The sequence below is a fragment of the Bison bison genome, unplaced genomic scaffold, assembly GCF_000754665.1.
Source record: "Bison bison bison isolate TAMUID 2011002044 unplaced genomic scaffold, Bison_UMD1.0 scf7180017864353, whole genome shotgun sequence".
Lineage (NCBI taxonomy): Eukaryota > Metazoa > Chordata > Mammalia > Artiodactyla > Bovidae > Bison > Bison bison.
In genome coordinates this window covers 3,340,302-3,354,869 of record NW_011494925.1, presented here as the reverse complement: position 1 = coordinate 3,354,869, position 14,568 = coordinate 3,340,302, and the positions used below count along the sequence as shown (strand labels likewise).

Here is a 14,568-nt window from a genome sequence, read left to right as displayed (position 1 = left end):
TTCAGCATTACTGGTTGGGGCATAGACTTGGATTACCGTGATATTGAATGGTTTGCCTTGGAAACAAACAGAGATCATTCTGTCGTTTTTGAGATTGCATCCAAGTACTGCATTTTGGACTCTTTGGTTGACCATGATGGCTATTCCATTTCTTTTGAGGGATTCCTGCCCGCAGTAGTAGATATAATGGTCATCTGAGTTAAATTCACCTATTCCAGTCCATTTTAGTTTGCTGATTCCTAGAATGTCAACATTCACTCTTGCCATCTCTTGTTTGACCACTTCCAATTTGCCTTGATTCATGGACCTGACATTCCAGGTTCCTATGCAATATTGCTCTTTACAGCATTGGACCTTGCTTCTATCACCAGTCACATCCACAGCTGGGTATTCTTTTTGCTTTGGCTCCATCCCTTCATTCTTTCTGGAGTTATTTCTCCACTGATCTCCAGTAGCATATTGGGCACCTACTGACCTGGGGAGTTTCTCTTTCAGTATCCTATCATTTTGCCTTTTCATACTGTTCATGGGGTTCTCAAGGCAAGAATACTGAAGCGGTTTGCCATTCCCTTCTCCAGTGGACCACATTCTGTCAGATCTCTCCACCATGACCTGCCCATCTTGGGTTGCCCCACGGGCATGGCTTAGTTTCATTGAGTTAGACAAGGCTGTGTGACCGGCACGCTAAAGCACAGGCGGCTGCAACCGGCATGCTAAGCACGGCTGAGAAGAGCCACCCCACATCCAAGGTCAGGGGCAGAAGCCAGGAGGACCCCATGCCCAAAGGGTGGCCGCCAAGAGGAGTTACCCCACGTCCGAGGTCAAGGGCAGTGGCTGAGAGGAGATACCCAGCCTCCGAGGTCAGGGGCGGCGACGAGAGAAGTTACCCTGCATCTGAGGTCAAGGACGGCAGCAGGGAGGAGCTAGCCCATGCCCCCACGCCTGAGGCCAGGGGCGGTGGCCGGGAGGACCAACCCCAGGTCCAAGGAGCCGTGGCTGTGCAGGCGCAGGAGGGCCTAGAGGAGCTATCCCACGTTGAAGGTCAGGAAGGGTGGCAGTGAGGAGATACCCCTCATCCAAGGTAAGGAGCAATGGCTGCGCTTTGCTGGAGCAGCCGTGAAGAGATACGCCACGCCCAAGGTAAAAGAAACCCAAGTAAGACGGTAGGTGTTGCAAGGTACTCCAGGAAGTGGTATTAATGGATATCCTAAGGTCTAGAAAGAGATGAGTTCAGACCTTCCAGGCTAGAGGACAAGTTGCTGGTGACAGAGCAGAAATGAAAAACAAAGCAAAATCACAAAAGAGAATCTGCCCCAGGACTTCCTTATCCACAGAGCAAGGTGTGAAGGTGAATAAAGACAGTGGACGTTGTTAGCAGAATGGTCCAGAACATAGATGGGCCCTAAGTTGCCTAAGCTTCCCTGCAAGAGTAGGTGAGGCCTTGACATTTCAATCACACGCCTCTCTTCAGTGGCAGTTCCTTTATCTTCCTAACCCTTCCTCCGTTTTTCTTCACTCGGCAGAGGGGACGATTATGTAGCTCTCAGTCTTGGACTCGTCCTGTGATGGTTAATGTCTGTGTCCCTGGACTGACCATCCTGGTAGAGAGTGAGGGCACCAAGGAGGTCTGGACCCCAAGTTCCATCTCGCCATCATGAGGGGCATGCCCCAAGGCCCCTCTGTATATAAACAAGTGTCAGCGTCTTCCCATCGCACATTTGGACAGACCCCCAAGGCCGCCCTGCCTTTAGGAGAGCCCCGCATTTTGTAATTGTTGGCAGTGTCCCATTCTTGTTGAAAAAAGGCTGGCTATTCCTTCTCTCCCAGCAGCCAGGGCCCAGACACGTGTCCCCTGCTCACTACTCACAGGATCCTGTGAATATGAAAGTCAAAAGAGGTGCCATGGAGGAAATTACAAATAAAGCTACTCTGTATTTCTGGAGAAGGACTGCTGGTTTTAGATATAGATGGGCTGGAATTGAGCTTCTCGTGTGTTTTGTGATTTTGTACAAGGAGCTCATATCCAGGAAGCTGCTTCAGTGGAAGCTCATGTTCCTGCCTTGGGCCTGTTTGCTCCAGCCAGGCAGTCCAGCAAGGGCTTTGGAAGAACAAGACCATACATGGTGGGAATTAGAGACCCAAACCCATGCCAAGATGAGTCCATGGTTAAACATTCTCATGGGGGGACCCTGTGTTCACCCAAAACCCAAGCAAGGAGGGTCAAGCTTACACACATACACATCCCTCCAGGATGAGCCTGGCTCCTGGAGAACGCCCTGCCTTATGTAGAGGGTCTAGTTTTCTGCTTCCTGATGCCCTAAGACCATTAATACCCAAAGCGCCTTGTGACCAGGAAGAGCAAATTCCTGGGCAGCCTGGTGTCAGCTTGCTCATTCCACTAAATCTTAGCTGCTTCATGTTTAATCCCAGAGGATTTCCTTTACTTTCATGCAGCTTCAGCTGTGCCTTTAAAAGGATGTTTTTAAATATTAGTCATCATTTCCTGGGTCAGGAAGATCTCTTGGAGAAGGAAATGGCAACCCACTCCAGTATTCTTGCCTGGAAAATCCCATGGACAGAGGAGCCTGGTGGGCTGTAGTCCATGGGGTCCCAAACAGTCAGACATGACTGAGCGGCTATTTCCACACTCCCATCATTTCCATGAGCACTGGAGGTTTTCACGTCCATCATTTTCCCCAAAATTCAAGTCTCCTAGTGAGCTTAAATGCTGGCTTTTCCACTAATAGCTGGGTGCCCTTCAGCAAATTACTTTGTCTCTTCGGGCCTTATTTGTAAAATGGGGAAGATGATAGGGAAGACTCACGAGACAGAGCATTGTGCATGCTAATACAGCCCATAGAAAAAGGACGATGACACTGAGGCTTTAATCTCACCCGCCTTATCCACTGCTGCACTAGGCACCACCCCCCACGGTAAACTGGCAACTCAAAATATCTTAAGCCCAACCTGTTTTGATGGCTCTTTTTGCTGCAAGATACTGATGGTCGCTGATATTTGCGATCCACGGGTGCAGTCCCAGTGCCATGGAAACAGTCATCTGGTTAGAGCTGTTTCTTTTGGAGAATATGTATTCAAGATGCTGCTTCACCTGAAAGGTAACATTTTCAGGTGTAAGAGAAACCTTCAAGTAATTCTCTCATACTATGAATGCACAGTCATCTCTCATCAGGAAACGAATTAAACCTCAGCCCAACAAATTTGAGTATTTTGGGCTTTGCCTGAGGTCTTCTGGAGGGCCGGCCTGGAGTGAGCAGGCTCTCCAGGATTGGGGGGTAAGCGGGGGGCTTCATCCAATGAAAGCAACACTGGGTCTCACTCCCCTTCCTCCCCTAGACTCTCCAAGTCCAGCCCCACCCCAACCTATCCTCAGCACGATGTCTGTTAGCATCTGATTATTTGGAATTTTGTTAGTTATGAAACATAATGCAAGTATAACTTCATCTGATGACTGATTGCCCTCTTTGGACTTATCAGTACCTTCATGACTATTTGGGGAACACATTATTTGCCAACAAAATTCCGTCTAGTCAAGGCTATGGTTTTTCCAGTGGTCATATATGAATGTGAGAGTTGGACTGTGAAGAAAGCTGAGTGCCGAAGAATTGATGCTTTTGAACTGTGGTGTTGGAGAAGACTCTTGAGAGTCCCTTGGACTGCAAGGAGATCCAACCAGTCCATTCTAAAGGAGATCAGTCCTGGGTGTTCTTCGGAAAGAACAACGCTAAAGCTGAACTCCGGTACTTTGGCCACCTCATGTGAAGAGTTGACTCATTGGAAAAGACTCTGATGCTGGGAGGGATTGGGGGCAGGAGGAGAAGGGAACAACAGAGGATGAGATGGATGGATGGCATCACTGACTCAATGGACGTGGGTGTGGGTGAACTCCGGGAGTCGGTAATGGACAGGGAGGCCTGGCGTGCTGCAATTCATGGGGTCACAAAGAGTCTGACATGACTGAGCGACTGAACTGAACTGAGCTGATACATTTGGAAATTTCCCAGAAGTGAGAGCAGTTCTGAGCTAAGCTGTGAAGAAGCCTTATCATCAGTGTCCTTCTCTTCCCTCGGCTCTGTTAGCTGCTACTAGGGAAATCCTCCGAGAGTAACTTCAGACTCTGAAATAGTCCTTCCAGGGAACTCCCAGGGGTCCAGGGGTTGGGACTGGAAGCTCTCACTGCTGAGCGCCCGGGTTCAATCTCTGGTCAGGGAACTGAGATCCCACATGCCATGTGACACGGCAAAAACAGAACAAAAAAACCCTTCCACTCTTGGCTTCAGCAGATGTCAGTGGACACCTGTCCCGTGGCAGGAACCGTTCTGGGTGCTGGGTCAGCACCCAGCTGGTCACAGCTGTGAGCAAAAGCAGGATGGCCCTGCCCTCCTGGAATCTATATGTTGTAGAAAGAGGGACAGGAAGTCCAAAAACAGAGGGAGGAGGGGAGAAGGGAAGAGGGAGGAGGGGAGGGAGGAGAGGAGGGAGGAGGGAAGGGGGCGCGGAGGGAATGTGTGGATGCAATCAACAATAAAAGGGACATGACACGGGGACAGAAAGGGATGGGATGAGGTGTTTGCTGAGCGCATTTATTCAGAGTCTACTTTCCATTAAACTTGAGCGAACTGACACTTGGTTGATAATTCAGACACTGAACTCCTGCCAGATAGCGTTGTCATTAAAATGGCTGCGTTCAGAGAGTGGATTTCAGACAACGCGGACAAACTGATGACCGCGGCTGCAGATTTTTCCGGCTCAATCCAGCCACAGGCAGTTAGCTGCTCCATCTGGATGGAAAACCAATCTTGCCTTCATGTCTACCATTTAATCTAAAAATTTCCCATCACTCCAACTACAAATGGTCGCTTATCTGACTACTGTAATTGCATATAATTGAGCAGAGAGATTTTCACCAAACAAAAATTTCTATCAGTTTCTTGACATTTGTTCCAGTCCCTTTTCTATTGGAAAAAAGAATGATACTTCAGTGCTAACAACTGAACTGCCCCCTACACTGTGGTGCACAGCACTCGGACGAAGCGCAGAACTAGGCACGCGGTTACCTGGGTCTCCACCACAGACATATCCATGTGAGGGACTAGACGGATGGAGAATTTTCCTATGACTCGGCCAGGAATGACTGTTTTGGCTCCAGGCTCATGAAACGCACCCTCGATCCCATGGATAGAAAGAGATGGGTACCTCCATAGGTGCATTAGAAGTTCCTCCTATGAGATAAAATTATTTATTACAGAGAAAAATGTTTCATTAAAACCCGGTTGAGTGGTATCCTTGTGTCACCAGTTTCTGTACGTCTGTGACACCGCTCACGACAAGCTAATTATCACCTCCTTACTGAGACGGGTCTGGACGAAGGTACAGGTGGAGTTCCCCAAGGACCCGAGACCTGCCCGAGCCGCTTCTGCCGACCACATCCCCTCATCGCGCCAGCTCTGAAGTTTGCAGTTAAAACTGGGATTCAATTATAAATTTCTGTCCCCAGGCATTCCAGTGATCACTTGTGTGCTAAATGCATTTTGTTTTCCAGAAGCCATCAAAGAAATCTGCAGACGTTTAAGCCGGTGGCCCCCAGAGAGCCAGTCTGAGCGAACAGATACACTTCATGATAATAAACTCCCCACTTCTGTTCAGGGTCCCTCCCTTCCCTGGAGGTTCCTCCCCAGGAACCAGCCAGAGTGACCCATCACTGGAGGGGCGAGGGGCGAGCGGGTTTTTGTTTCTTAAAAGGAGGAGGAGAAGCAGAAGGGAAAACAAAGAAAACTAAATTGGCCAGTGTGTGCGTGCTGTCACTCAGTCATGTCCCACTCTGTGACCCTACAGCTACTCTGTCTGTGGGATTCTCCAGGCAAGAGTACTGGAGTGCATTGTCATGCCCTCCTCCAGGGGATCTTCCCAATCCAGGGATAGAACCTATGTCTCTTATCTCTCCTGCACTGGCAGGCAGGTTCTTTACCACTAGCACCACCTTGGAAGCCCAGATTTGCCAGTAGCCAATGCTTTTGGCTCTGGGCTTATTTACTACACTGAGGCAGTGATGGAGAATTTTTAGATTAAACCCTAAAGCTCTAGTTTTGTCTTTTTTTTTAATAAATTTTTAAAAAAGAACAATTAGGGATCTTGGAACTGAAATAATCTCAGCCTATCTCAACCTCTAAATAGACAGGAGGCTCAACTCACTGGCTGAGGCTGGCATGGGGTTGAGTCTCATAAACCGATTGGAAACACACGGCTGTGAGTCAGGCCACCCAATGCCCATGCCGCACGGACCCCAGGACAAGGGCTGGCTGATCTTGACCCTGGGACAGGACCCTGAAAGGGAAACCTGCCCTCATGAGCGCATGCTCCCGGCTCTGAGATGTACAGAACAGCAGCGCACGGCAAACCAAGCACTGGGAAAGCATGGGTTCTCAGCATTCCTCTTTCAGATTACCTGTCGAGGCGTGACCTACCTTGGTGTCAAACAGGAACTTCTTAACCTGGCTGCTGTTCCGGTACTCCTCCACATCCAGGTCGATGGCCTCGTATACCCTCTTCTCCTCTTCTGTAACAGGAGCCACATGCCCATAGATCCCAGGGACCAGGATGCGGCCAGACGCGTCCACCAGGCTGCCTATGAGAGACACACAGGGGTGGAGGCAGGGGGCAGTTGCAGGTGTGCGGGGTCCTAGCCCTGGAGAGGAGCCTTAGGATGGACATGATCATTTCTGGCCTGTTAATCTGCTTCACCAAAGCCCCATAGCTCATAAGGTAAAAACTGTAACGCAGGTACCATTAAAGAACAAATATTCATTATAAAGAAGAAATTAAAGACCATATTTTATAATATACATTCATTATAAACAAATACAACCGTAACTGCTCTTCAGGGATGTACTTGTAGATGCTGTGTGCTTATCTGCCCCCCTAGGGTCCTGAGTTATGAATTCCCCTCATTTGGCCCAATAAGGAGTATCATATATCAAATAAATGATGCAAACTCATTAGTAAAATTCAAGTCAAAAATAAATTGGGCACCGACAGACTAGGATTGGCTGTAACTGATTTACAATCCGCCTCTGTCACCCCTTGTTCCTTGGAAGAAAAGCTATGACCAACCTAGGCAGCATATTAAAAAGCAGAGACATTACTTTGCCCACAAAGGTCCATCTAGTTAAAAGCTATGGTTTTTCCAGTGGTCATGTATGGGTGTGAGAGTTGGACAATAAAGAACCTGAGCACCGAAGAATTGATGCTTTTGAACTGTGGTGTTGGAGAAGACTCTTGAGAGTCCTTTGGACTGCAAGGAGATCCAACCAGTCCATCCTAAAGGAGATCAGTCCTGAATATTCATTGGAAGGACTGATGCTGAAGCTGAAACTCCAATGCTTTGGCCACCTGATGAGAAGAACTGACTCATTGGAAAAGACCCTGATGCTAGGAAAGATTGAAGGTGGGAGGAGAAGGGGACGACAAAGGATGAGATGGTTGGATGACATCATCGACTCAATGGACATGAGTTTGAATAAGCTCCAGGAGTTGGTGAGGGACAGGGAAGCCTGGCGTGCTGCAGTCCATGGGGTCACCAAGAGTCGAACACAACTGAGCGACTGAACTGAACTGAACTTCTGTCACCTCAATGAAAACAACACAAAACTTTTAAAAGCCCCACCAGTGACACAGTCACTGAGTCTTCAGCATCACTGAACCTAAACTTCCACCGCCCGGCTCATCTTTGAGGACAGAGATGAACGGCAGACAGACCTGCTGGCAACCCAGCCGGAAAGACACAGGTAGGGAACCAGCGGTGGGACCACCTGGGCCAGCCTGTGGGGCCAGCTGAGGGGGGCGGCACAGTCAGTGGTGAGAACGGACACGTGTGTCTGAAACGCCAAGGGCAGCAGAGGCCAGGATGCCCAGGGTACGGGTCACCGTGCCCATTTATCTGGTGCTGCCAGACCTCACCCTTGAGTGGGGCAGGGGTGATTCAAACCGACATCTGAGACCCGAGGCTGCGATCTGAGCAGCTCACCACTTCCTCCAGCAGAAATACCCCGGGGGCCAGTCCTGTAAATCTGTTTTCTCAGGATGGAAGTGGCCTTCCCCATGCCGGCTAGGGGGAGTGAGTATCTGATTTGTTTCAAAAACAAAGTGAAAACATGTGCTTTTCATCCTGTTCACGACTCTGGTGGGACTTTTCCTAGTAGACACTATGCCCTGGCAGGGCTGAATGGAATTCCGTGTCTGGGTGAAACCACAGTCTACCAGGTTGCGGTGAGGCAACAGTGCCTGGGGCGGGTGGAGGGGAACTCTAAATGCACTCCCAAAGATGTAGGGATGCCACGCATTCTGTGCGGGGAGGCAGTGGAGGATGGGTCTGGTAAAACAGAGATTATTTTATCTCCCCCTACCCTGCAAAACAAAAATATTAAGTTGTATGCTATCTGAATTCTTCTGGAAACAATTTAAACACTTTAAAGAAAAATGGCTCGCTGTTTTCTGTCTGAAGCCATCAAGCATGGAAAATACTGTCCAAGAGTTATATTGCAGGAAAACTAGAAGGCCTTAAAAAATAGGTGATAGATAAATATGCAGACAGAAGAGACAGCACAGACAATAGGTGGATCTCACTGTTTCACTGGGTAATGAAGGGGCAGGATGCAGTAGGATAAAGTGACACTGAAGACCGGGGGCGACCGCCCAGCAGGGCTGCCGGAGGGCTGGTGGTTCCCTGGCGGAGGCCCCAGGCCACCAGGATGTAAGCGTGCAGGGCGGAGGCAGCGCCGTGTGAAGATGCGAAAAGGAGGGGTCTTTGCTAATTGATCCCCCAGAGGGTGCGTGCATGCTAGGTGGCTTCAGTCCTGTCCAACTCTTTGTGACCCCGTGGACTTGTAGCCCTCCAGGCTCCTCTGTCCATGGGACTCTCCAGGCAAGAATCCTGGAATGCTTTCTGGCAATTTGCCCAAAGGGGGTTGTTGTGAAATTTGCACAAAGTCAATCTTTATCCAGGTGAGAAGGATCCAGATATTGTGGGGTCTGAAGCTTGTCTAACCTGAGAACCTCGCTTTAAAAAAAGAAGCAAATTATGACTTGAATTGATGCTTTTGAACTGTGATGTTGGAGAAGACTCTTGAGAGTCCCTTGGACTGAAAGGAGATCAAACCAGTCAATCCTAAAGGAAATCAACCCTGAATATTTGCTGGAAGGACTGATGCTGAAGTTGAAGCTCCAATACTTTTGCTACCTGATGCGAAAAACTGACTCATTTGAAAAGACCCTGATCCTGGGAAAGATTGAAGGTCAAGGTAGAAGGGGACAACAGAGAATGAGATGGTTGGATGGCATTACTGACTCAAGGGACATGAGTTTGAGCAAACTCTGGGAGATAGTGAAGGACTGGGAGGCCTGGCATGCTGCAGCCCATGGGGTCACAAACAGTTGGACATGACTGAGCGACTGAACAACGACAACAAGTTATTACAGCACGTGCAGAGTCCCTGCCAGGACTGTGCAAGCCGCCCTACAGATGTAGCTTCCTTCAGCTCCACGATCCACCTGACTGCTGGGCTGTCCAGGTGTAGGTGAGAGCTACAGGTGAGTCAGGTGGGTGAGCTGGCTCCCTGGACACAGACACAGACACACACATACATACACATTCACACACATACACAATTACATTCACCTGCATCCACCAGGCCCACCACCGGAGAAGTTAGGGAGGACGGGTGGGGGGCAGCGAGCAGACTTGTTAGGGGAAACACTGACTGAAGCCGCCCACCCTGGCCAGGCACCATAGTAACCATCTGCATGAGTTGTTTTACGACAGGAGGTGCTGGTAAGGAACGCGGAATTAGCAAGCCACCGCCAACCAGAAGAATTACAGGAAAGGTCAAAAGGAGATGCCACTCATCCTACCAACCCCCCAGGATCCTCCTCGCTGGCATCCACCTTGGCTGAGTGATGCCTGTGCCAGCAGGAAGGACCCTGAGTCAGACTGATTGGCCAGAGACCACCGGGAAACTAATCCCATCACCATAAAACCCAGCACGGCGAGCCACACGGCAGAGCAGTCCTCCTGGGCCCCTCACCCTGCCGCTGTCCACCCGGGGCCCTTCCCAGTGAAGGCTGCTGCTTTGTCAGCAGGTGTGTCTCCTCAGACAATTCATTCCAAGTGTTAGACAAGAGCCACTCTTGGGCCCTGGAAGGGCTCCCCAATGCTGCAACAGCCTCACTGGTGTCCCTGAGCCACATGGGGTCCTGGGGACCTGCAGGACAGAAGCCGAGAGGTGGGGGCAGACTGGGCACCGGCTCTGGATGCCTTTTCAGAAGGGTCTGTCCACCGCTGTCCCCGGGGACAGCCAGATGTGTTGTGACACCCAGTAAATGAAAAGGGGGTAGATTGAGAGAGGGTTTCAATCCATGGAAATAAATAACATTGACTTAATAAGCCTCAAGAGTTTTAGGTTTTCCTCCGAAAGTGAAAGTTGATCAGTCATGTCCAGCTCTTTGCTACCCCATGGACTACACAGTCCATTAAATTCTTCAGGCCAGAATACTGAAGTGGGTAGTCTTTCCCTTCTCCAGAGGATCTTCCCAACCCAGGGATTAAACCCAGGTCTCCTGCGTTGCAGGCGGATTCTTTACCAGCTAAGCCATCAGGGAAGCCCTAGGTTTTCCTTTGCTCCACCCTTCTTATTCAGGGCTGGTCTGAAACTGAGCAGGAGAGGGCTGAGTCCAACAGAACCACATTAGCAGATTCCTTGAGGTTTAAAAAGTGAAAGAGGACGTTACCAAGAAGAGCGACCAGATCTGCCATGGGTTCGTTGAGGATCCCACCAAAGGTCCCCGAGTGGAAATCTTGATCCCGGCATTTCACCTGCAAGACAGGCAAAGGGAAAGCAGCTGCTCCCTCCACGGCCGCTCGACGACAGCCCTCCCCTGGCGCCAGACCCGCCCAGGCGGCCCTCAGGACTCAGGTGGGTCAGCTGACACCCCCGCCGTGTTTCTCTCTCACGACGGGGGGCTTCATGCCCCACTGGCTCCCCTGAAACTGGTGTCGGCCCCCAGCCTCGCCTCCAGCAGTGCTGGGTCGCAGGCCACCAGCACCCCAGCCCACGGCGAAGTTCACGGAGCTGTCTCCCTCTGGTTTCACCCCGTCTCTTACTCAGCCCTCCTTCCAGAGAAATTCTCCAAGAAACTTCCTTCTGCGTGTTTTCTCTTGCCTGCAGGACAGGTCTCCTTGTCTCTTCTAATAATTGCTTTCCCGTCTGCTCACCCCAATGTGCGCCTGGAGCCTCCTTCCTCTGCACGTGGATTGAGACCCAAAGGGCTCCTTCACGGGCTCCACGGGCTCAGCGCTCATCCCTCGAGGTCTGACCTTGGACCCACCCACAAGACCTAAGGCTTCTGTCTCTCTGGTACTCAAAACTTCAGAGTGCTCCCAGCTGCTGAACTGGAGGAGGTCTGGAAGGGAATATCTTCTACAGACACCTTCCACAGCTGCCATTTCCAGGAGGGCTGTGGACCTGTGACTCCATCCCCTTCACATGACTTGGCCTTCTGCTGTGCACACAGTGTCCAGCCAGCTCCCAATTTCTAATGAGTTTGGGTTTTTGTTGTTGTTTTTTTTTTTTTTTTTTTTTTTTGATCGTTTTCAGCTCCTTCCCTCTCAGCCTTCCTGCCCGGCTGGCCCTGCCCTGCCCTGCCATCTCATGGCACTGCCAGATGAATCCTTCACTTACTTAAGCCCTCTGCCTCCTCAGGCAGCAATACTAACAAAGCACTTGGGTTCGTAGTGCTCCTCTGGGACCCCTTATCCCTCCTTCTGCTCTTATCCCTCCTTCTGGCCTCAGCATCTCTCCTGCATCCCCCTGGCCACAAACCCCTCTGCCTCTTCACTCCAGAAACATGCACAAAGCACATGCATTCACTACTGGGGGGCTTCATGGACTCCCCCAATCCCAAGACCCCATGATCCCCCCACACCGGGTCAAGCACCCAGGTCAGTGTCTGCTCCGTCCTCCCACCAGGATCCCAGCGTGGACACCCCCACCTCCCTCACGGCCACGGTCGGCAGGTACCTCCACGGTGAAGTAGCTGTTCCCCCGCGTCCCGTAGATGAGCGCCGGCTTCCTCCGGCTAATCCACAGGTTGTCCGATATCACAATGCAGTCCACACTCGAGAAGAACCCAGACTTTTCTTTCCGGACAAGTTCCTCCAGGGCTAGAGACCCAGACTCCTCCATCCCTTCGATGAGGAATTTGATGTTCACCGGGAGGTCCTGCATTAACGATGGGGCAAATCATGCTGCAGGAAAGAGTGGACCCCTTGCCCTTCACCTTTTGAAAACCCAGGATGTGTTTGGGTGTAACATAAATACACTGAACTGTTATACACATTCCCACAAGCCTGTTTACAATGAAGCAGTTTTAACTCAGGTTGTGAGCGAGCCAAGGTAATGGCCAATGAGGCAGGAAACTCGTGTTGGTGACCACGGATCTGGGAAGGGCGTTTCTAAAAAGGCCATGTCCACAACACAGGGTTCCGCTCAGCCCTGCAGAGGGGCCCTACCCTTCCTCTCCCCAAGAGGACTTTTTCCAGAAAGGTTACTCCATTCCAAGTCTCTTTTCTGTCCTCATAATTCTGAGCATGATAAATGAGAGCTCTTTCCTTTGAAAGGCTGTCTAATGTTTAAGCCTCGGGATAATTTTTATTTCAAGTATCTGTTATTTTTCAGCTATGAGCTCAATCTGCCTTTTAACTTATTCAAAGGCTTTGATCTCACAGCAAAATGGAACTTGAGGTTTTCTCTAGTTAATATTAGGGCGCCTTTAAAATTTTTACAATGTGCTTTTCCCCCATTTGGTTTTGATCTTTTTGCATCTTTATAATGTATAGCTTCATATCTTTGAGAGGCCCGTGGAGAGGAGAGGTCAATGACTTTTCCTGGAACACGAGGTGAAATGGGGGTGGTAGGGGTAGAAAAGTGATTCAATGCAGATGAGGCAGCACAAACATACTAATTAGTTCTAATGAGTGAGACTGACTCGCCCCAGATGAACAAAGGCAGGATGAGTGGGGGATTATGCATGAGAAAGTAAGTGACCTTGGGTCACTCAGTTGGTTAAGGGGATTTGGGGATAAAGATTCGCTCAGTGCATTCCCTGAATATATTTCTAGGTGTCAGGAAGTCAAGCTAAAGTTCTGAAATTTTAATATTTGAAAGCTCTTTATTAACATTTAACTAGAAAACAATTGCTAAGGAGCAGTTGAAAAGCCTTGGAATTTTCTGGCAAAATGTGATTAATAAAATACAAGCCAGTAGCTATTAAGTGTCAGAGAAGGATGTGAGACCAGCAGCCAGGGCTCTCTGCTCTGTCCCTTGACACCCACGGGACCGGGGACTAGCCATGTAACCTCTCGAGTGACAGCCGCTTCTCTATGTGAGGCAGGTATTAATATTCGCCCTGCCTCTTGGTAAAATGAGCCAGAGAGGTTATGTACATGTAAGTGCGCTGAACAAGACGGGAAGGGGATGGGAGGGAACCAGGAAGCAAGAAGCCAGTGCTCATAAAGGGCCTGGTATCTGCAGGTACTAGAGAAACTTTATACGTGTAACTTCACTTAATACACTCAACAAGCCTGGAGGTAGAAATGATCAATCTTAGATCACAGATGAGGAAAGTGAAGCTTGGAGAGATGAGCTGATTTGTCTAAGGGCCATGAGGACTTCATACGTTTTGTTTGTGATTATGTAAGTTTCAGAACTGAAATTTAAAAACCAAAGTAGCTTTTTACCTTCATACAGGCAGGGTGAATGGAGGATTATATATTATGTATGCAGTGCTTCCCAGGTGGCACTAGTGGTAAAGAACACTCCTGCCAATGCAGGAGACATAAAAGACTTGGGTTCAATCCCTGGGTCAGGAAGATGCCCTGGAGGAGGGCATAGCAACCCACTTCAGTATTCTTGCCTGGAGAATCCCATGGACAGAGGAGCCTGGAGGGGTACAGTCCCAAGAGTCAGACACGACTGAAGTAACTTAGCACAAATGCATAGAAACTTATATTGTTTTCCTCTTCTTAAAGAAGAAGAACAGAAAAAGAGAGGAGGAAACTGGTGAGCAGAAGTAAAGATAAAGAGACTAAGAAAGTAGAGAGAGAATTGAAGAGAGAGAAAGAAACCAAGGGCTTATTTAGAGGAGTGCATGAACAACAGGTCAACAGGGCCCGGCCAGAAAAATGTCCTGATTCATCAAGCTTGTCTTCCTCAGTGAGATAAAGCAGTCAAGTGGAGAGCACTTAAACCTTCTCTTCTGCTTCTTCTCATGAGAGAGAGTCTCTGGCATCTGATGAAATCACTTCCAGCAAAAAACAGAAGCAAAGCCAGGGCCTGCTCAATGGACAGGATTTGGGAGAAGGAGCATCAAGGATCTCAGCCTCAGGCATTACTGGGCTGCACTTGCCTTGTGTTTCTCTTGTAGACACAGTGCCCAGAGATGGATCCCCCCACCCCAGTACCCCCCAGATAGGACAGCCCACCATCGCCATAGCCATTG

At 49.6% G+C, this 14,568-nt stretch overlaps 1 protein-coding gene across 1 annotated transcript in view; it reads right to left on the bottom strand.

Moving 5' to 3' along the window:
• The window catches only part of CNDP1 (carnosine dipeptidase 1 (metallopeptidase M20 family)), a 29,501-nt gene that overhangs the window by 5,718 nt on the left and 9,215 nt on the right, over positions 1-14,568 (bottom strand). The window contains exons 6-10 of the mRNA XM_010855092.1: positions 12,090-12,290; positions 10,801-10,885; positions 6,483-6,643; positions 5,076-5,240; positions 2,968-3,109 (exon numbers count right to left, since the gene is read on the bottom strand). Coding sequence (XP_010853394.1) covers positions 2,968-3,109; positions 5,076-5,240; positions 6,483-6,643; positions 10,801-10,885; positions 12,090-12,290 — 754 coding nt within the window. The remainder of the gene's footprint in view (positions 1-2,967; positions 3,110-5,075; positions 5,241-6,482; positions 6,644-10,800; positions 10,886-12,089; positions 12,291-14,568) is intronic.